This window comes from Taeniopygia guttata, chromosome 4 (genome assembly GCF_048771995.1).
Source record: "Taeniopygia guttata chromosome 4, bTaeGut7.mat, whole genome shotgun sequence".
In the NCBI taxonomy this organism is placed as follows: domain Eukaryota; kingdom Metazoa; phylum Chordata; class Aves; order Passeriformes; family Estrildidae; genus Taeniopygia; species Taeniopygia guttata.
This window is the reverse complement of record NC_133028.1, coordinates 13,095,418-13,117,865: the sequence shown is the minus strand read 5'-3', so window position 1 is coordinate 13,117,865 and position 22,448 is coordinate 13,095,418. Positions and strand designations below refer to the sequence as shown.

Here is a 22,448-nt window from a genome sequence, read left to right as displayed (position 1 = left end):
GCACAAGTATTTCTGCACATGCCTGTTGAAGCTGCTAGTCATGGGGATATTCTGTAATGCAGTTAATGGGGATTTTTTATGCCAAAAGCAATGATCCAGTTTGCTTGTTTACCTTATATTCATTGCTTCAGCAATGTAGAAGTGTATGCATTTGCCTGTAATGTGGTATCTGCATGTATGTGTGTGTTTACATGTGTGTTGCCAGTACACACAAGCTATTTAAATAAACACACAGGTAGGTATCTGTCTTAATAACAAAAGTAGCCCAATAAAACATAGCCTGCTCACAACTCAGCAGCCCCTTGCCCACATGGTAACTTGGTATAAATCAGAGGTGCAGGTGTGTGTTATCGCCTGCCAGCTCTGCCGGGTATGCTGGAGTCAGGCACAGAGCAGGCGCAAGCAGATGGGAAAGATGCCTTAACTCATTGGAACAAAAATTATAAGAGAACACTTGTCAGATGTCTAAAGAATGAAATTTTGCTATGCTTTGTTCTTTACTGTCTGCAATAGGTGGACCCAAAGTGGAGGACCTTCCAAAGTATCCCATTTATTGGCCAAGAGTTGTATTTGGCTGTCAGAAGCCTCTAACTCAGAATTTAGAGGATATAATATCCTTTCCCACCTATTTAATCTTCAGCAATCATTCTTGGTTTCCAGACGGTGTGAACTGATGTTCCCCAGAGCTCCCTGTGGATAAAGATCGAGCTTTGAACTGGGGGAAGATTTGTCACCCAAAGGTGCAGCTGTCAATGGATGCATCAGTGATAGGGTCTCCAATGCTGATCCAATATTTAGGCATGAATGTTCAAAACTTTCTTTCAAGGCAAAGGAATGCATCAGGAGATCAAGAATATTTTCAATGGTAATAGAAAAAAATCCTAGTTTGTGATGGGGTGGCACGTGAGACTAAACCCCCATGCTGACAGACTCTGAGTTGGGAAGAAGTGGAGCAGGAAGGAGCAACAACTGCTTTGTGCTTTTACTGGATCATTCACAACGGCATCAAGTCAGAGAAACAATCACTTAATGGGGACATTTATGGTGTGTTATAACATTCCATCCACTGCCATCAAATTTTTTTGAGCCTGAGATTAAAACCTTTAGCATTTATAGGTTATTAGCATCCTTTTTTAACTTTCTGTAGGCAGTTTGCATATAAATCTCATTTTAAGAATAGTCCATTAAACCCACAGCTGTCATCTTGCTGAGAGATTTGGGGTGGGGATTTTTTTCCCATCCTGAAATCATCTTTGTAATGTCTTTTGTGCTTTTCCTTCAGAGCTTTGCCTCATTTTTCTCTTCTTTATTCACCTGTTAAAATTACAGCTCTCTCTCACAGCTGGCAGATTGGAAGTAATGGAATTTAACTGCTATTGCAATGGTTCTGAGAAAAAAAAAATCTTTTCAGTTCCTGATTTTAGCAATGTATGTTTTACTAGCTCTTTCCCTTCATTGCCACATTTTCTATATCCACTTCAAAATACACATACCTATTGTTCTGCCTAGTAATATTTATTTTAAAATCATCAACATGCATAAATTCACACATTCTCTCATCTGAGAGATACTTGGTGTAAAGAGATAGAAAAATAATTAATGCTGAAAGGAAATTAAAACATAGAGACACAGGTGTACCGCTGAGGTTTAAGCTGTAAAAGCATCTCATCAAAAACCTCCCATTACAGTTAGGCTCTAAAACAGAGAAGAAGAGGTAGTGGGAGAGGCTTACGTGTAGCAGGATGCTCAAGTGGAGCTGTATTTAGGAGTGTGGCTGTACCAATGCTTAAGGTCAGTCAGTTTTACCCACTGACACTGGCAGTCTTTATTGCACAGGTGTGGGTGTATATATAGCCATGTGAGAGTGCTGAGGAAGGAGGGAGATAACTGGTATCTGTATGGAGTACAGAAAAATCCGTGCAGACTGAGTTGGGTTCTATTGTTCATGTTTGAAATTAAAATAAATACGAGCAATTGGACAATGGTCAGAAATGCATTACAGGAATTATGTCTGGGAAACCTCCTCAGCTGAGCAGAGGGCAACAGGAGGGTCAGAACCAGCTGGTGATATCTGACAGGGGGAAAAGTTTTCTATAACAGATGACTTTTAATATTTCAGGTAAAGTTAGAAAAATTTCAGAGGCTAAAAACGGAGTCTATAACAAATCAGAGTAGAGGTGGGGTACACATTTTTAACAGTAAAGAGGATTAATTGCTGAAACAATTGGTTTTGGATTGGAATAGATTTGCCATCATTTGCAACCCGAAAGCCAAGGCTGAATGCATTTCTCAAAGGCTGTGCCTCAGCTCATCCCTGAGCTCTGTCTTGATTCCCAGAGTCCCAAACAGCACTCTTTAGTCCATGTTGTGGGAAAAGTAATTTTGGATGGCTACAGCTACCCTTGCTGGCCTTAAATCCTATTTCGGTTTGTGTTTACATGATTAGCAATTTGTAACAGGATCTGTAATGAGGGTGATATGGTTCCTACATTAGCCATTGACCACTCAGGGAAGTCACAAAATAACTGATGTTAACAGAAGACATTTCCATAGATTTGTTTTTTTTAATTCATACCATGCTTGACTTCATTTAAACCAATGGTAAGAAATAAAACATGGATGCTAGCCAAGGCCAGGATCAAAGGGAACAACACTTTTGTAAATATGATTCCTACTCTATTGTCTTAGTTTGTTTTGGGGCTTTTGTCTTATAAAATATCATGTTTTATTTTTAGATGTTTATCATCAGGTATTAAAAATAGTATAATTTTTCCTCATAAAGGAAGAGGTCACATGATCAAAAACTACTAAAGATCAGTCATATTTGAAACAAGATAAATAAAAAGAGGAAAAACCCCTGTTTTTTACAATTCGGGAATTTTATTCGTATTCTCTGTGTGTGCATGGGAAGAACTGTCCTGAGAAAATAATCAAGATGAAAAAGGTGATTTTAATTTTCTAATGCTGAACACATCAAGATTTTTATTTTGTCTGCCAACTATACTATCAAACTGCAAATAAAAATAAGGTGGTCTTAGTTCCCCAAGAAGCTGCTGTAATTTTTGTATCTGGCTTCAATAGCATAACAATTTGCCCTGTGGAGTAATTTAAAAACAAATGTCTTTTCAGTGTTCTGATTTGTCTGTTTTCCTGACCAACTGTACATTAGGAGGGTCCATGAATTTTATATCAAAAGTGTAAAGTGCAGCTTTTTTAGTTAAATAATTTTTATTGAAACTTTTACTAACAATATCATTTATCTTAGGATTTTACCCTGTCTATTAAAATAGTATGAGATTATCTTTCACAAAATGAGTAGGAAAACCAAATCCTTCATGGAATCAAACAGTAATTTCAGGAATGAAATCAGACACTATTGTGAAGACTGTTCAGCCTGATAGCAAAGATGGGCTCAGAAAGCAGAAGTCAGCAGCTGGGTGTCTGCCTCTCCAGGAGCAGAGATGATGTCTCACAGGGTCAGACAGTGACTCATCCTTGGGCTCCCCTCCTCCCAGGAGGCAGCTGCTGCATGGAACAGAATGGGGTTGGGAAGCAGGACACCCAAACCTCATCTGTTTCACTGGCACTGTATCCTTGCAGAAGAGCCTGTTGCAAATGCTACACTGAAAACTGCAGAGCAAGGTAAGTTTACAAGTGTGTCAGTAGTTAGAACTGATAGGGTTTTTAATCTGTACTTTCTAGAGTTGTGTAAGACCAGCATTAGATTTTGTAGATCAGAATTTATTTGGGGAAAGAATTCCAGCTTCAAATTTTTAAACATTAGTGACAAGGATGAACAACATTTTTACTTTGAGATAAAGAGCAATAAACTGCAACTTTTACTTATTTCTGCCTTTTCCCCTGCCTTAAGCAGTACTTGAAATAACATGCTCATTTAGAATCCTTCTGGTTTCTTCTCCAACGCAGATAATGAGGGCCAAAGGAGTTTCAAGTGCAGAGAGTATCAAGCATCCCTGTAATACCTTTAGAACCTCCCTGTTATTCTGGCTGATGCACTGCAAATCAAAGGAGGGAACATACAGGTTGAAAAGCATACGCTCAAATAAGTCAAGGTAAATATCCCAAATTCAGCACAAGGTCAGTGTATTGCTGCAGTGGAACAAAGTTTGCAAGTGCAGGCACAGCTGGCTCTTCTTGGGTTCTTGACTCTTATTGGATTGGAAAGATTTTCCAAAATGGAGAACAAAGAAAATATAATTAAATGTTTAGAGAGAAGAAAGACATTCTGATGGTTGGAAGGGACTCGAGGACACTTTCAAAAGTTTGTTTGGCTAGTGATACATCTTTTAAATTTATTTCTTAGTAATTAACTATTAGATTCAAGCAGGCAGTGAGGGAAAACCCTACCTGGGGAGCACTGTAGGCATGCTTCTCGTGCCTGGCAGAGGAGCAGCAGGAAGGACAAGGAAGGGGGTTCGTGTAACCAGCTACCATTAAGATGTTGTTACAAAACTATTGCTTACTGCATAATTGCTGTTGGTTGCTGCCTTCCTACAAAAGTCATTGCCTGCTAGAAGTGAAATTACTAAATTCAGAAAATTATGGACTCAAATTGGAACCAGACAAAAAGCATGGACTTAGCCTTAAGTATATTAATTGTATCTGTTCATTCTTAAAAGCATTCTAATCTTCAGTTAAGCCTGGTAAATATTTGATAGCACAATAAATTAGAATAAAGAAGTTATGGTATCATTGAAAATCCTGGCCAGCCACTCACTCCCTCCTCCAGAGTGGGATGAAGGAGAGAATCAGAACAGTAAAGGTACAGAAATCTGTGGGTTGAGAAAAAGACAATTTAACAGGTAATGCAAAAGGCATGTGAGCAAGCAAAGTGAAACCAGGAATTAATTCAGCACTTCCTGTGGGCAGGCAGGTGTTCAACCATTCCCAGGAAAGTAGGGATCCATCACATAACAGAGACTTGGGAAGACAAATGCCATCACTCAAAATGTGTGTTCACTCCCCCACTGCTTCCTTCTTCTTCCCTCAGATTTGTGCCCAGCACAAAGCCATAGGGTGTGGGATATGGTGTGCCATGTCCCTGGCTCAGCTGTCCTGGCTGTGTCCCGTCCCAGCTCCTCACTGAGGGGTGGGATGATGGACAGAAAAGGCCTTGGCTCTGTGGAAATGCTGCTCAGCAATAGCTGAAATACCCCTGAGCTAGCAGCACTGCTTCCAGCACAAACCCCAAACACAGCCCCACACTAGCTGCTCGGAAGAAAATTTACTCTATCTCAGCCAAAATTAGCACATGTGGAGCTGTTCCTCACTCAAATTAAAATGCTGATGTAGTTCACCAGCATTAATGATTCTATGTGTGGTTTTCACAATATGGCTTTTAATTCCAGGTGTATTGCAGTGACATTCAAGCAAAGATTTACTGGAAACTAAACATAAAACACCCACTGCTTTGTTACAAATGAAGTAGAGCGATAGCAGCTGTTTTTCCTGCAACCCCTGTTCTTTCAAATCTTTCCACCTACTGGGTCCATCTTTATTTGTACTTGGGCATAAATCGTGGTCCTTTTGCTTCTGGCAAGAAAATGAAAAATGTGTTGGTAAAGATTTTACCAACCAAAGGTTATATTTTAAAGATGAAATTCAGTTCTCTTTTAGGTAAGAACAGTGGTAGAGGAAGGCAGGAGGCATGCCATATAGAACAAAAGGTTTTGCTTTAAATGTCAGGCAAATTAACATTTTGGGACATAACACACCTCCTAATTAAAAAAAAAAACAAAAAAAAAAACAAAAAAAAACCCCAATAAATAATAATAGTAACAAATATTCTAACCATTGGCTACTGATATTAAAATATAATCAACTTCAAGATGAAATTGATCCTTTAGATACTAATAGAGCCAAACCTTTATTTTAAAGTTCTCCTTAACAATTGCAGCTGCTTCAATTCTGTTTAAATCCAGGTCTCATTTTATTCATGCATGCATAGAATGAGGCCAAATGCTTGGGGACAAGGTTTCCCAGGGAATAAGTGATCCAATGGCCATCTGTACACACATCACGTCTAATCAAGATGAGGTGGTGAAAATAAAAATTATTAGATTATTAAAATCTTGACATTTGGGAATGTTTTTTATGTCATGGATTTTTGGTGAAGATGAATGAATTATTTAAGGCAGTGATAAGAAACATGCACTTACATTACTTGGGTAATTTCCCTCCCTGCTGTTCTCTGGAGCCATCAATTTCTCTGCACTTATATAGTCCACTCAAAGTCTATGGAACACAAGTGGACAATACAACACACAAATATTTCCAAAGTTATCAAAATGGACATTATTTCTCTTTTTTTGTGATTAAAAGAGAAAATTCTAAGTATTGAGAAATACTAGTAAAAGGAATTAACTTCTTTTAGAGGGCCTCAACCATGAGTCTTCCATTTTCTATCTCAGTGTCATTGACACAAAAAACCACTTGGAAAATCTGTGGTCATGCAAATTTGACTCTTCTGGTAAACTGAGGATTGTAATGCTCTTTTTGCCCCTTAGCAGCCTGCAATTCTGCACACATATGGGTCTAAATGTAACCAAAGCATGGATTATTGAATAGATAAAATGATTCAATGAAGATAGGGAAGGAGTGGAAGAGCCTAATAGAAGGATGAACATAAGAAAATAACTTTCTGGTTAAGATCATGCAGCATATCAAGCACATTTCACTAAAGAAATTACCTTTTAAAAAGGTCTCTTTTAAAGTAATATTAGATTGGAGCACCTCAGGAGAATATCAATAAGCAGCTGTTAGACCTCTCTCCTGGGTAAGCAGGCTCTCGTGCCTCCTGTCACATGCTCAAGCAGATAGGTAGGCAGAAATAGGGTAGTTTTATGCTATTCATTCTCTTTCCAAACCTGTGATAAATCAGTATTGTTGATATATACTAGAGGGAAGAAATAAGAAAAGAGTTGTTTGAGAAAGCCTGGGTTTAGCATTGAGCAGAGAGTTAGAGGTCATGCTATATTAACTATGTTAATCTAAGTATTTTTCCTTGTCCAAAAATCTATGTTTCTTAAAAATTCATGCTTCTATTTTTCCTGGTTCAAAAATCAATATTTTTTAAAAATGTATATTCTCAAACATTCAGAACTTCATAACTCACTATTGCTTCAAGAGTAGTTAAGATAAGAGCTGCTTCCATCAAATAGTCTCTATTTGGATTAAACGATATTTTTAGAGAGAATTCCTGTTGTGAAAACCTCTTAAGCATGTCATGTCAAAATCAAGTCTCTGGTCCTGAAACAGAACAATTTCAGTCAGCAGGATTTCATCAGTGCAGCATGGAATAGAATTTGCCCATTAGCATGTTTAAAGTATTTGCTCACTGCCAGAGTGCTACTTTAATTCACTTTTCTGGATAAACTTCAATTTCAGCACTCAAAAGCAATTTAATATTGTGGGCAAATGAAATTATTTCAATCATAATGTGAAGAAGCAGAAAGGGCTAAGTAATTGCAAATGAAATATAACTATATAAGGATGTTATTTATTTTTGAAACTTCCAAATGTGTGCTACATGTTTGTAATAGAGCAGATGGCCCCTTCTTGGCCTTAGGGATTTAGAGTTAGCTCTGCTTTGGCTGAACACAACTGCTGGAAGTCAGGTAAAGAACACCAGTTCTAGCTAAAGAATGACATGAGACCCATCCCACAGGAGCAGAGGAAGAAGAAACAGGCTTCCTCTAGCCATCTTTGTGAGCACTTGAAGGTTGAAATGGAGTTTTTTCCCCTACCTAGTGAAAGTGTCTTTTCTAAAATCACTGAAAATCAAACAACTGAAACTGCTTTGCCAGAAGATTGGAGTTCTCATTCTCAGTCTCCTGATGCTTCATCTAATTCAGACTTCACCTGAGACTTCAGATGGATACTTCTTTATCTGATCTGGGCTCTGCAACAGGTAAAGAAGGTAATAAAAATTCCTAAGCAGGTTATGGCTATGCGTACCTCAAAAGAGAACTGAAGATTAATTATGGTGTGAAGCAATTCCTGAAGCAACCTAAAGCAATCAAGTGATTTATCAAATGGTCTGTGTTTGCCATCTAGTGGTACAAAGCCAAATTTTTTTTCTGCTGCAGGAGAGCAGACACAACTGCTGAAATCTCCTATCTCAGAAGCAAATCTCTCCCCCACAGAAATGTTCCAGCTCTTGGGATGATGGTGGTGATAAGTGTACAACTGTCCTTTCAGGAACCTGGTGCAGAAATTCAGCCCTTGACCCACCAGACTTTGGACTAGGTCATCAACAAATTAGCAAGGCTTATCCAGTAATTAATTGATCTGTAGCTCCAGTGTCCTGCTTACTGCTCCAGTCTTTTGATCTTGCAGGTGCAGATTCTAAGAATATTCAGACACCCAACTTTCCACTGCTTTCTGTGAGAATTCAAGCAACTAGCAGGGTTTTGAGAATATATTCTAACATCTTGTAACCCACACTTATAAAACTCTCAGCCAAAGACCCTCTGGATTTCTAGAAGCTTCAGCTTTGCTTTACAGCGCCTCTGTATGAAAACATATGATTATTTTCCATCCAGAAGACTGATCTACAATGAAATTAGCAGATCATTAAAAATTGTGCAGGGAATACATACCATTCTGGCACTGGAACACATATACCTAAATATGATCTAGAAGACTAGTTATTTCAAGAATGTGTGAATAAAGAATTAAGTAAAAGGATTAATTTTATTTCTCAGTTATGTCATACAGTAAATACATGAAAATTAATATAAATTTATTTTATCAGAAAAAATTATATACAGCATTATATCTAATCATACATGTTTCTCACCCGGATTTCTTGCTATCTATATCTAGCCATGAAATAATAATTATATATTGATTTTCATCAGTAATAAGGAAATTTAAACTAATTCCCATGCCCCAATTATCTAGTAAATGTTTTTAGGTTTTACTATTTAAAAAAAACCAAAAAAACCCAAAGCTAGGAATTAAGACTTGGAGTTTTCCTATTATCTCTGTGATTCAAGAGAAGCTCTTCCTGAGATTTTCTGTTCTAAGTCATAAAAAAAATTTTTGTAAACCCCTCTCACAAGTCACAATGAATGAAAACAAAGCCATACAAATTGTAGAGAGAAATAATCCCAGATGACTAAAACAAAGATTAATGAGATTGAATTAACTTTACTATGTAGTGTTAATCATATTAACACTAATATGATTCTGAAAAGTGTATTTATACAATAACACCACATATATAACAACAAAACATGTGGAAAGAAAGAAAAATTACATGCTATTAGCTATGGTCCCTTCTTTAAAAAAAATTATTGGATCTTCTATTTATTGAGCAGCTGCTCATTCACTCATTCATTCATCCACTCCCTCAACTGTTATTTATGTAATTAATTATTCAAGCAATTGTTCACTGAGGGACCGTATATGATCTATGTTTTACAATTGACCTCAAAGAGCGAGGCAGCTGAATGCATCCGATAGAAAATAGAAAAAGGCATTGCAAGGTTCACAACAATTATCCAGGGTTCAAAGCCAAAAACTATTTCTTCCAGTCCATTGTCGTACTCCGGGCGGCACCCGAACGCCGGTGGTATCCACAGCTGCAGGGAAAGAACGTGAGGCCAATATTAATCACCAGCCGTACAAGTCAATAGCCCTTAATGACTGTGACTCCACCGTACTGCAAACTGGCTTCAGGAATCCCTAAGAAATCCCTCCCTGATGCTGCTAGGGCAGGCTGGTGGAACAGGGCTTCAGATTTTGCTGTTGCTGTTTTTGGACCATTACTGAAAGGAGCCTCCCTTATTCCTCATTTGAATAAATTTTGTTCCCAAAAAGCATATTCACTTCTTCCAGAAGTAAAACTTACTGCCTACAAACTATAGAACCATGCAATTTTCATATACTTATCAGACTTGAAAGGATGGGAAGCTTTTTGGTATTAACTTGTGAACTACATTCAAAATGTCTTACCGAAAGGTTGCAGAGGAATAAAAACGCAGCAATGTTTTTCAAAATTCTCCTCTTGTTGTTAGTAACTGAGTTTCTGCTGTAAAATGAGAAATCTGAGGCTGAGTGCATGACCAAACTATTGTCCTGACTCGTTTCTTCTCTGGCAACACCAGCAGCATCATTTTCTCCCCCACAGATGCTGCCCTTAAACAGACAGGGTATGTCACCATTGTCATGAGCAGCTCTGCCATTGTAAGTCTCTTTGGACAAGGGGGTGAGGGACAAAGTGCTCCCCCGAGATATGGTCACTATCCGAAGAGTTTTAATGGCATCATTCCCCTTTTCCTGCTCACGGTGGATGGATTCAATGATAAAGAGGTTCTGAATATATTTCTCTATAATAACCAGAACAGAGTAGGGCAGGTTATACCATGTGTATTTGGGATGACCTTGGGCACAGATAATGGCAAGGATTGAGCCCCAGGAGAGCAGCCAGGACCCTGCAGCTGTGCCCACCAGCAGTTCTGCATCCAGTTTTCGAGCGGGGTTCTTGGAATTATCCAGTGATCTATCTTCCAGTCTGTAGATGAGAAGGGCGACGATTCCAGCTGTGCACATGAGCGCCAACACGAAGATAGCGTGCAAGTAAAACATCGTGAGTGCTAACTCACTTTTGATTTTTGAACCTCCAATCTGAATTAAATACACAACAACTATGGCTATCGTGCTAGTTAACACGATTAGTCCAAAAATCATTCCAACAGTTATGCCGTGGAATTTGAATGGAGTTTTGCTTTGCTGGTGGTGCTCAACTTTACGACCAATGTTCTTCCACAGGACATAGAGCATCGTGGATGCTAGGATGTGGTACTCTATGTTAAAGGGATATAGATAATATATTCCCTGAGAAAATATTGAGCAGAGAGTAGTTGTTGTGCAATTGCATTGAGGTGCATGATCATCTAGAACTAAAGGAGAAGGAGAAATCAGTTTTGTGCATTATCAAAGTTCTTGTTTTAAGTGAATAAGTAAAACATAAATAAAATAGTGAAACACAAAAGGTCATATTTCAGACAAACAACACACCGTTACCCACCTAAGAAAAGGCTTCCCCATGCTTCACTGGGGATTGAAAGCAGAGGGCATCTCCAGCAGTTGTCATAGAATGGCTTGGGCTGGAAGGGACTTTAAAGATCATCTATTTCAACACCCCCCCACCCCCAGTGTGGACAGGAACTTTTCACTAGACCAGATTGCTCAAAGCTCCATCTAACCTGGCCTTGAACATTTCTAGGGATGGAGCATCCACAGCTTCTCTGAGTAACCTGTTCCAGTGTCTTAACACCCTCACAGTGAAGAACTTTTCTCTTTATACCTTCCTTACTCTAAAAGTTTGCTGACTGCAATTTGCATCATCTTGCCAATGGAGAAAATTATTCATTAGTAGAAAAAGCACTCAGAACAAAGTCTTTGTCTTGTAAAAAAGCACAATAATGGATAACTTCTATAACTATAACTTCTATAACACTCTCTCATGAGAAAAATAATTTAGAGCCATCCCACTGAATCCTGTAGGACCACAGGCTACATGCAATCATTCTCCTGGGAAAGATTTGCAAGATTATCCATACTTGTTTTTTTATGAATAACTTGGTAAGCAGTAAACTCTCTTTTTAATACTTCTATGTTAATTTATTACTGTGATTTAGTAATAAAATGGTTCCTTAGTGATGTTATTCCTGAAAATAAATGTTCTCAAAAAATCTATTTGTTTGGAACTTAGAAGAAATTACTGCCTTGTTCACATATATAATAATGATCGTATAACATTTCAGTATCAGCTAATTGCCATGTGCCCCAGAATGTCTATGCTGATATAATCATGAATGGCTCAGCTAAATCCTACAATGACAGTGTTTTGTATGAGTATGCTAGAGCAGGAATTTCACAATGCACCAAGACTTTTGCTTACCTATAGTTATGTTCCCAAAACCAAGCGTGATTAGTCTTTCCTTATGTTCATTCAGCTGATGTTTTGACTCTGTTAACACACCATTTGTCCACAGGAGCAAATTTGTGAAAACTGAATGGATAACACCAAACCTACAAGCAAAGTAATTATTGCAGGAATCCACACAGACTGTATCTCATGAAATATGTGAAAAGAAATTAAATGGATTAACTTTCTATGAAATTAAATGGATTAACTTTCTATGTACAAGCTATATGGCAATATTTATTTGTCAGTGCAGAGGAAGGGTTGAAAAATCATCACCAATCTCTAAAGATGTTCTGCAGTCACTGAAATCAGACTTCCAGGACCTTACAGAAATGCCAAATATATTAAATGGCCTAATGTATTAAACTGTTAATAGAAGGCCAGGTGTTTTCCTGCACCTGAGGCTGTTCATGTTTCTTCACCAAGAAACAGTTCTTTATTACAACACTGCTCTCGTGATAAAGTTGCAGTTAGAAATATTTAAAATCTATTTTTAAACAGAGCTGATTGCACCAGCTGATGTTGCAAAGCCTTTTGTAATCACTCTCTTCCGGAGCGTGGGGTTTGAACACTTACCCAAGAGAGCAGAACAGATGGAGAACCTTCACCACAGATTATGTTTCTGAGCAATTTATTTTACCTCCTATAGAAACTGGTCAGATCATTGATGACTTTAAATTGAAAATTACCATGTTTGCTTACTTGTGTTCTACGTGCAGACAGATTAATATACACGAATCCACCTTCTCACAAAACTAGAAAACACATTGGATCAGATTTGGTACATAGGATACCAGCAGGGAGGTTGTGTTTTCAAGTGCATGTGCACAGCTGCATCTCCCACAGCTGTGAGGTGTGGTAGATGTGCCTGAGGAATGGGTTGCCAGAAAGACCTGGATGAGCTCAAGAAGTGGCCCTATGGGAACCTTAGGAGGCTCCAAAAGGCCAAGTGCAAGGTCCTGCAGCTGAGTCAGGGCAAGCCCCAGCATCAACACAGGCTGGAAATATTCAAGGTCAGATTGGATGGGCCTCTGAGCAGCCTGATCTAGTTAAAGGTGTCCCTGCTTATTGAAGAGGGGTTGGACTAAATTACTTTTAAAATCATATAGTCCAACTCCTCTGCAAAAGGTTAGTCATTTCTTCCAACCCAAACTATTCTATGCATCTAAGACCTAGTTTTAAAAAGGTGCTTTCCATAAAATCAATATAAAATACCTCAGTTACATTGCATTGACTGCAGGTTGGTGATACAGGTTCCCTTCCAGTAGGTAAATAAATAAAACATAATATAGTGCACAGTCTTAAAACACATACATGATGCTTCCTTAAGTGACTCTGTGGTATCATATTGCCATTTTCCCCTCTCATGAGAAAAATATATGTATTCTGTCACTATTTTGTATTACAAAATATCAGTGCAGGTTGAATAAGGGTAAGTGGAGTTACTTTAACTGTTCTATTTCTTTCTACATAATGCAATCAAGAGGAGAATCAATCTCTGTATATTTTCACTGCCTCTCATACAATAAATCTTTGGTGTTAAAGCACTGTACAGACCTACACCTATTAACATGCCAGATGAGGATCAGATCCACTTTACCTTTCAAGTGTTTTGAAAGACTGGATAACATCCTTTGCATGACACCACAGAAAATACACCTAAATGGAAAAAATACAGAGAAATATGGTTACACTAATGCATATGTGTAACACTCAGAAAGGAAAGTGCATGTGTAGATAGACATTCAAAGGGTTAAAATTTCTGATGATTTAAACTGAGGCAGCTCCATCTCCACACATGTGAAAGAGCTCACGATTTCATATGATATCTACACAGAACCTGAGATTCTTACATGAAAAATCAGTGGCTTAATAGTAGAAATTCTAAGTAACACTCACCAAAACATATTTTCCTTCTGTATCTGAAGAGATTTTATTTCAATGACAAACAAAATAAAGCCACTGGCTGTGGATAGAGGTGTGATTGCTGCAGGACATGGTGATGCTAAGTTTGGATAATTTATGAAATATATCAAATTCAATGGAGGGAAAGAGATTGATGAAAGGATGTTAGACTTGATTAATAAAACAACAAATTCCCAGGAAGCATGAGAAAAGTTTGTACTAACTGCATGAGAGACCATCCCATTAAGAACACAGCAGCTGCACTCAAGGATAGCACAAGAAACTCAAACAAGGAGTAAAAGAGAGAGATAACAATAATGAGTTAGCAAGTCAAGGTAGGGGGGATAAAATTAGAACTCTCTGTTTGTGAGAGCATAATGGAGACCTCAGAAAGAAATTGCCACTGAAACAAAACCAAGTGTGGAGAGGTTCAAGGACTATATCAGTGTTCCTCAGGGATGTTAGGGTGACACTAAGTCTTAACTCCTAATAGTTCCTAGGATATTGAAGTCATCAGTAGGTGAATTATCAGGAGAGAAAGAGTCCTAAGATTTCTCTTAGAAACCTGCCTGGTTTGGTATTCCAGAAATGGCCTGAAAAGTGACAAAAACTTCTTCTTCAGCAACCAGAGTAACTGGAAGCCCATTTTTCCACAGCATCCATTTCTATAGGATGCCTTCACAGCCCCTGTTTCTGAGGTAATCTGTGCTAGGCAAATGCAGCTCTTTATGGCTCAACTATGCTACTCAACAGTAACAATTCCTCTAATGAAGCATTCATCAATGAGAGGGGTGGCCACTGTAAAATCCTAGATGTAAAGACTAAAATATTTCATGTAGGCTTCAACTGAAATCAAATTGAAATTACCTTAGTCTCTAATGCCATATTCAATTTCCCATCCTGGGAAAAATGCAGTAAAATCTGCCAGCAGATCTGAAACCATTCCTTAAAACTTATAAAAACATAAGTTTTGAAGATCTGTTCAGACACAAGATAGTGGGAAGAAATAGGACAAGTCAGTAAAGAAACAGCATGAAATCCAGTTTTCGCTCACAAAATACTCATTGTGTCAAGGGGACTTCTGCCTGCAGAAGAATATAATGCACAGCCTGCCCTGGGAGGGCAGGTACATGTGAGTTCACACATGGGCACAGAATGCATATATTCATTTCATGGTATGTATCAGGAAGCCTCACTTAGAGCAAATGACAACAGAATCTGGTAAAAAACAAATTCTTTGGTTTTTAGATTACACATATTAGGGATGTTGTCTGCTGCGATTTCATTCACTATTTCAAAGACACAAAAAAATTCATCTTAGGTAAGTTAATTACTTCTTAAATTAGACTTTTTCTTTGATTGCTTAGGCTAACATTCAAGTGTTCATTATTTTAAGCTCTGTAGATGATAAATTCAGTGACACTGGGTGATGTAAAAATTAAATTAGAATTCTTGTTGCCTTTGTTCAGCATTTTTATTCCCCATTCTTCCACATTCCAGTTCATGGTGGCTGGAAACATTGTCAGCTCTGGGTCACTGGCTATAATGAAGAATGCTGTGTTCAGATCAGGAGGACAGAAGAGCTTAATTTCATTGGTTTGTTTTTCAGAGATGAAGGAATTAATTTGCAAAACATGGAGAATGGATATTAAAAGAATGTGAAATTAAGATTACTTCAACCAATGCAGAATTTCACTGTCAGAGAAAAACACAGATGGGATGAGAGTTCCTGTTTAAATTTCTTTTTTTTTTTTAATTGTTGAAGAAAGCAGAAAAATGTAGGTTGTTCAAAAGCTCATTTACATACAATCACAACTGCTAGGAAAACATTTATTTTCTTTCTGAATGACATAAACCTCTTGAAAAATTCATAAAAGTGCCTGGCTATGATTGAGTATCTCAGTTGAGTAGCTTTTTCTTTCCTCCTCCCCTACAAACCTACTGACAGGGGTTTAGAGGAGTTCATGTGAGAAACAATCAGCTATGGAGTGTCACCACACACTGTAGACCCAAAGCCTTATAGCAAAGAGGCAGCTGGACTATTTCACAGGAGTCACTATGTCTGCTACTGTGCAGCCACTGATAAGAACAACCAAACACTTCTAGGAGGAACATCCATGTTCATTTGTGACAGGAAAGTTGTCCAAGTATTTTAGAACCAGCTAGGAAGGGTTTTGTCCCCTTTAACTTACCAGGCCTACACCTCTAACCACAAAGGAATTATCAGGTTAGACAAATTGAATTGAACTGTTCTGGCAAGTCCTACATACATTAACAAGGGAATTGTCTTTAGCCAAAATACTCATTTCAGCCTGAAAATTCTGTATATAACTTCAACTAAACAAAAAGGCTACATAACTTCAACTACATGATAACATTTTTTTATTATTCTTTTTGTCAACCACATGTCTGAAACCCATGAATTTTCTGGCTAAGTAACTTCAGGTTGCAAATCCTTGAATTTAGTACACATGCACAAGCATTTAGTCCTCAAAAGTATTCTGTGATATGCTTAGAAATCAAATTATTGTTAAGTCCGCTGATGACAAGATAAAATATATTTTTGGTAAGAAACAAAGATTAATATAAAACTGCAACCAGTGGCTTTTACCTGTAAGATGGTGTGGACAGCATGTGTAACAGGAAAAATGCCTTCAGTTGGTGATAAACAGTTTGAAAAATCAATATAATATCCAATTTTAAAGGAGTCCAGAATTAAAGTAATCACTGCAAATAATGTAATTCCACCTACAAATGAAAAAGATATTAGAAATGTTAATGTAAGTTACAGTGTTAAAGTTATAATGTCTAGGGACTATATGTAAAATATACAAAAACCTATTTAAGGGAATGAAAGTTGATCAATATCTGTGTTCTTGTTTAGGGAAATAAGACTAGATCAATGCTCAAGGAGATAATTGACTCTAAGAAATTAGTGCCTCTAATCTGTGACAGCCTCTGCCCAGTACATTAAGCAGGGTTATCACCAAGGAACCAAAAATTTAATTTCAATATCTATATTTCACACTCACAAAAATATCCTAACATATTACTCTAAATACCCTAAAGAACTTGGAAATACATTTCCCTTTGTTGATTTTTTGTTGCTGTTATAATTGGGTTTGTACCTGTATGACTAAGTACAATCAGCTACAAGATTACTGAACCAAACTCTAAGGCCTCCATTTCCTTGGTTTTGGTTTGTTTTGAGGGTTGTTTTGTTTTGTTTTTTGTGGTTGGATGGCGTTTTGTTTTCCTTTTCTTAGGCTTTTTTCCAAGCAAGTTTTCACTGGATTTAATTTGGACTTATTTGAATGAAGACTAGATAAAAATTTATCCATGGACCTTAACCAGACCTCATGATATCAGCACCAGTAACTTTATCTTTCTTTACAATTCCTCACAGAGTAAATAACATCACTAGTGTTGACTTGGATAAATATTTATCTTTTATATAGGGCCACAACCTAACTTTCATATAAGTACCATGTATTCCACTTGACATGTGGTAGTAAAAAAGTAATACTAAATTAAAAATGTATTTAATTAATATCTTTATTGTCAAAGTTGCATTGATAAAAATTAAGTAGAAATTATATAAACACACTGTAATTTTGTTAATTATTTCATTGACCCTTTAAAATTAAACAAAAATAGACTTCAGAAACCTTTTCAATCACAAGGGTATGAATTCCAGCAGGATTTTATGCTTCTGTTTTACAATCTCTCTATAATAAAGCCACTGTAAAATTACTGATTGAATGTAATTTCTACCAAAAGCTAAAAACTTCTGGTTTTGTATTGCAAAATCTAAAACCTCAGCTCTGCACTTTATACATGTGTGTAATCCCATATAATTTTTTAAAATTTATGCTTCTTAGGTCAGCTAATTTGTTTTCTAATACGTGTAACAGGACTGGAACCCATGTTTTTAACTAGAGGTGCCATTTTTATTGTGTATGAAAATAAATGGTATCATAAAATACAAAATTATAGGCTACTCTTGAGATCAAATGATATGTTTCTTTCCTTATCTAGAGAATGTTAATAGTTCTGAAATAAATTGGAATTTCTAGTTTTGATTCTATCATTATAAATATAACTGGTTATAAATAACTCTGCCTGAGTTGACTAGACATGCAAGGTGTTAGACTAGATGAACTTCAGAAGTCCCTTCCTACCTGAATTATTTTAAGATTGATTTTGTGATTTATGGTTTATTTACAAAGGAGTAGGAAATAGCCTGTTTGTCTGAAATTAGTTCTTTTCACATGTTTTGATTGTTTCGATAAGAAGACAAAAGCTATCTTCTGAAGCAAAAAGATGATATACTACTGACCTCCAAGGATTAGAAGACTTTATATGATTCTTAATTTTAGATTGTTTCATTTATTCAAATGGTATTTAGATATTTCTGCAATCACCCAGGTGGCCGTACTACAAGTGTATACAAAGTGTCTAACATGCTTATTTATGGGCTTTGAAAGAGAATGATTGTACTGATTTCCTTAGTCAAAAGTCAAAGAACAACCATAATGACCATGCATATGGTATGTTAATAGTTTTTCTGACAACTTTTTGTGATAGAATCTTCATTAGTATGTACTAATACTAAATGGACACCAGTAATTTCAAGGAAGATAATTCCACTGCTTAGTTATTTTCATTTACAATTGTAAGAAATGTGAAATTATTGCTATTGAATGCTGTTTCATTTTTTTTTTCTTTTCAAACATTCATTGAAACCTGTGTGTCTTAAGCGATCAATAATTTGATTTTCAATAATGCTAAGTGCTACTTCGTTTCCTCCTAGTAACCATCAAGAAGATCAGAAAAACATAATGATACAATTGCAAAAATACCACTCTTACTTTAAAATATTGTTCAAATAATTGGCAATTCAATGCAGGCAGTAAAAAGACACAAGTTGAAGTGTGTCAAGAGCTTTTAAGTTGATCAGTTGTCAATGCTTTAAACAGAAACTGTGCTGCTAAAGAATGTGATGAAATAAAGCTGTGAAGCCAACTGATTTTCATTTTGAGTTCTCTGGCTCACTTCACTATCCCCAAAAATGGTCAGAGAGCTTTTCCTATTAGAAGAGTAAACTTAGGGCAATAACATTTGGAATAAGCCAAGGAAAGACTTCCTAAAGTTCCCTGTGGTTATTTGGGTCAGGATAACTGTGTTGTATTAAAGGCACAGCTCTGCCACAAACTTTTCCCACATTCACACTCTAGGAATGGTTCTTGGTCAACCACACAGGTGGGAAGACAACCAAGCTCAAGGGTTCACACAGTTGACACCTTGGTGCAGAAAGGCTCGAGGAAACCTTCCTGTGAGCAGTTCTTGCAAACTGGTCATCTGTCCTTCTAGCGTTGCTAAACTTGTCCAAGGAGTCACTTATAGGAGGTTTTTGTAAAATCATTCCATGTCAATATTTGTCAGAGCAAAATGGTCTATGCAGGCAACTGCCACCACTTTTACTAAACTGATATTCACAAAGTATTAATGAAAACACACTCATTTTATACTGTTTAATACAAGGACATTTGCTCTCACAATTACAGCAAAGAGATGTTCTTCAAAAACAGCTGATAGAGCTAGTTCTAAAATTGCAGAAATCTTTCAGTGGAAAAATTCAAACAAAATATGTCTGTCCCACTCCATCCTCCCCTTTCCTTTTTGGACTTTTGATCTTTCAGGTAAAAGATTTCTATGACAAAAGCACTGATAAAGAGGAGGGCAAGGGGGATCTTGGCAGAGGAATTGCCACCTGAGTTTTTCCTTAGTTCAAATAAGTTTTCTTTTACCAATAGAGGATAAAGGAGTTGTACAGACTTGTTGTAACTACAAGAAACTCCCAAGAATAGGAAAGTGTAGGTCATTCCCTAAGGGCAAATTTGTTGAATTGCAGCCTAAGAGAAGCCATAGAACCCACAGCACTTGAGAAGCCAGTACAAAGAGCCATCCTGTGCTGGTAAAAGAAATGGATAAGGTAACCTAGTAGTTCAATCTAGGATCTTATTTCTAAGTTTCTGTGACTCCTTATATTCTGTAGGACAAATGAAATGCGGTGAATGCGGCGCCAAAAAAAAGAGGGTGGGGGATCCTGCTGTACTTACCCATGCTAGGAAGTATTTATTCCATATTTAGGAGGGGAAGGCTACCCTTTAAGTAACAAAAGCTTAGCTTGGTCCAAGGTAGGATCATATTAAGCCTTGCATGAATTTCAGGAGGTTTTAAGTCACATAAGCTAATAAATGAAAAATGCTTGAGAGATTAATATTGCCTTGAAAAATAGTAAATAATCAAGGGAACAATTCAACAGTTAGTATGTGAACTCCATAAATTTCAGGAAAGAGTCTACAGACCATGGCTGTACATTAGACATTAAAAAAAAATAGGTTTTCTGTCAGCTATTCAAACACAAATGTTAACGGTTGCAAAGAAAATAAATTATACACAAGCACTGAGATTGAGAACAAACTGCATTTCTACAGCACAACCTTACTTTTCAAAATAATCAGGTGTCAGGTGTTCTTGGAATTTTCATTTAGATATTTCATTAGCTCTGTGAAAATTAGCTGTTGTCTCATTATTAGTAGGTAGAAAACATTTTAGGGGAAAACTGTCATAATATTTCACTTAAATACTTTCCGATCTATCATTCACAGTGCTGACTTGAAGAGGCTGGTAAAACTGGGATTGCCTATTATTCCACAAGCACTGATGTAGGCTGTTTCTTTTCCTTTGTACCCGAAAATACAGCATTCCTGTCACTACCAGGCTGTGATGTGCTGCACAAACACCTTCTCTCAATATACCTTTGTATCCTCACTCTGGTACGCACCTGACCGCAGATAAGGGCCAGCATACCCCACCACTACCCTCACAAACTTTTATACTTTTTCTGCAAGTGAATGCTCAGCTTAGATTCCTTGTTTAACTGCTTTATGTAATGATTACAAACTGATCTGGTCAGGGATTTTGTCCTCTTCTAACTCTAGATGTTTCTGAAGCATCGCTGTACACATATAAACAGGAATCTCTATATACATCGGTATAGAGAGCAGTTCAGAACCTTTCTGACTACCATAAAGTAAATTGCGTTATACCATCTGGAAAAGGTGATAATTCCTCCAAGACACCAACAAAATTGCCTCTTCTGCTAACTATATTTCATTTTTCAAGTTTCACCAAACCAGCCTGGTAAGGAAGAAAGGCGCCGGCGCTTTCAGCACTATAAATGGTAGGTTGGAAAGTGAGGATGTTTAACAAACAGCTTCCCAATACAATCTTCTAGTACGTTCAGCTTATGCATATATTTACTTTAGAGTGCACTGCATGTTCATTCAGTTTGCGAATACCAGGATGCCTCCCGGTAGGGATGGAGAGGGTAACAAAGAGGCAGCAGACACAGGTGATGGCACAGATGTCCCTTGTGCAGTACCACTCTGTGCCATCCGCCCGTACTTACACTTCAGCCAGCGGGCTCCAGCGTGCGTGTCCTTGTCCCGGATCAGCCTCCTCTGTGTGCAGCTCCTGCAGAGGTACCACAGCATCCACAGTAGCTGGATGAGCATCAGCGTGATGAGGTAGGAGAGCAGGTGGCTCTTGCTGATGCCCACAGCATGCACAGCCCAGGCGAAGGTGAGCAGCAGCCCGGCCAGGAAGAGGTTGATGCCGTACTGGCTGCTGAGGATCTCGGCGTTTTTCTGCGGGTAGCTGCCGCCCACCGCGGGGCACCCGGCGGCTTGCTCCATGTCCCACGCCGCCGGCCAGGTGCTCCAAGCAGGCGGCCCCGCTTTCCCCGGGGAGCCCCGAGGCCGCTGCTGGCCCGTCCCCCACCGCGGCGGGGGCGGAGCGGGACCGCGGGCCCCGGCCGTGCCCTGCCCGCGGGCGGGGGTCCCGCTGCCGGGGCAGCCCCGCGCTCCCCTCTGCGGGAAAGGCTCCTGAGGCTTTGCGGGACATTCCTCCCTGAGACTGACAACAGATGGGGTCCAGACCAGGGTAAGGAGAAGTGGCTCGGACGAAGGTTAGTTCGGAGCCTGCCCTGCCCGGCTGGCTCTGTAAGGGACGTGGGGTCCTGTCCGTGTTGGGAGACCCGTGCGGTGTAGGTGTGACCCGTTCCCTGCATAGGAGGATGCGAAAGACACCGTGTGTCGAACAAACCCCCGGCCCGAGGGCTGGAAAGCCGAGGAAGGGTCAGAACCTGGCAGCCGCTGAGGCTGGAGCCTGCCCTGCAGCCCAGGAGCCTCCAGCTGCTGATTGAGGGAGTCACCTTCGCGCGGCCAGGCAGAGGGATCACACACGTGCTTCACGCTCTGGGCTCCACAGGCCGTCTTCTTTTGAGCAATCGGTACTTTCACTGGTAGGACAGAACCTCGTTTTTCAGGAGTTCTCTACACCTTTCAAAAGTGGCAATTTACCTTGTTGTTTTTTAGAAAGTCCTGTTCTGACAACACAGCACTATAGGAATTGCTAGCTGGAGAAGCAACTACTGAGCTCGAAGTAGCAAAACTTTCTGCAGAATTTAGTCCATTTCTTACATATTCGTTTTCCCAATATTTATACACACTTGCAG

The 22,448-nt window shown here is 38.4% G+C and overlaps 1 protein-coding gene across 1 annotated transcript; it reads right to left on the bottom strand.

Annotated features, from left to right (window-relative positions):
* Positions 1–9,158: 9,158 nt before the first annotated feature.
* On the bottom strand, positions 9,159–22,130 carry OTOP1 (otopetrin 1). The gene is made up of 6 exons (XM_002193431.5): positions 21,342–22,130; positions 16,476–16,612; positions 13,560–13,618; positions 11,933–12,063; positions 9,982–10,928; positions 9,159–9,608 (listed from the first exon to the last, which is right to left on the bottom strand). The coding sequence occupies exons 1-6, from the start codon at positions 21,625–21,627 to the stop codon at positions 9,438–9,440; spliced, it is 1,731 nt and encodes a 576-aa protein (XP_002193467.4). The 5' UTR covers positions 21,628–22,130; the 3' UTR covers positions 9,159–9,437.
* Positions 22,131–22,448: the final 318 nt, after the last annotated feature.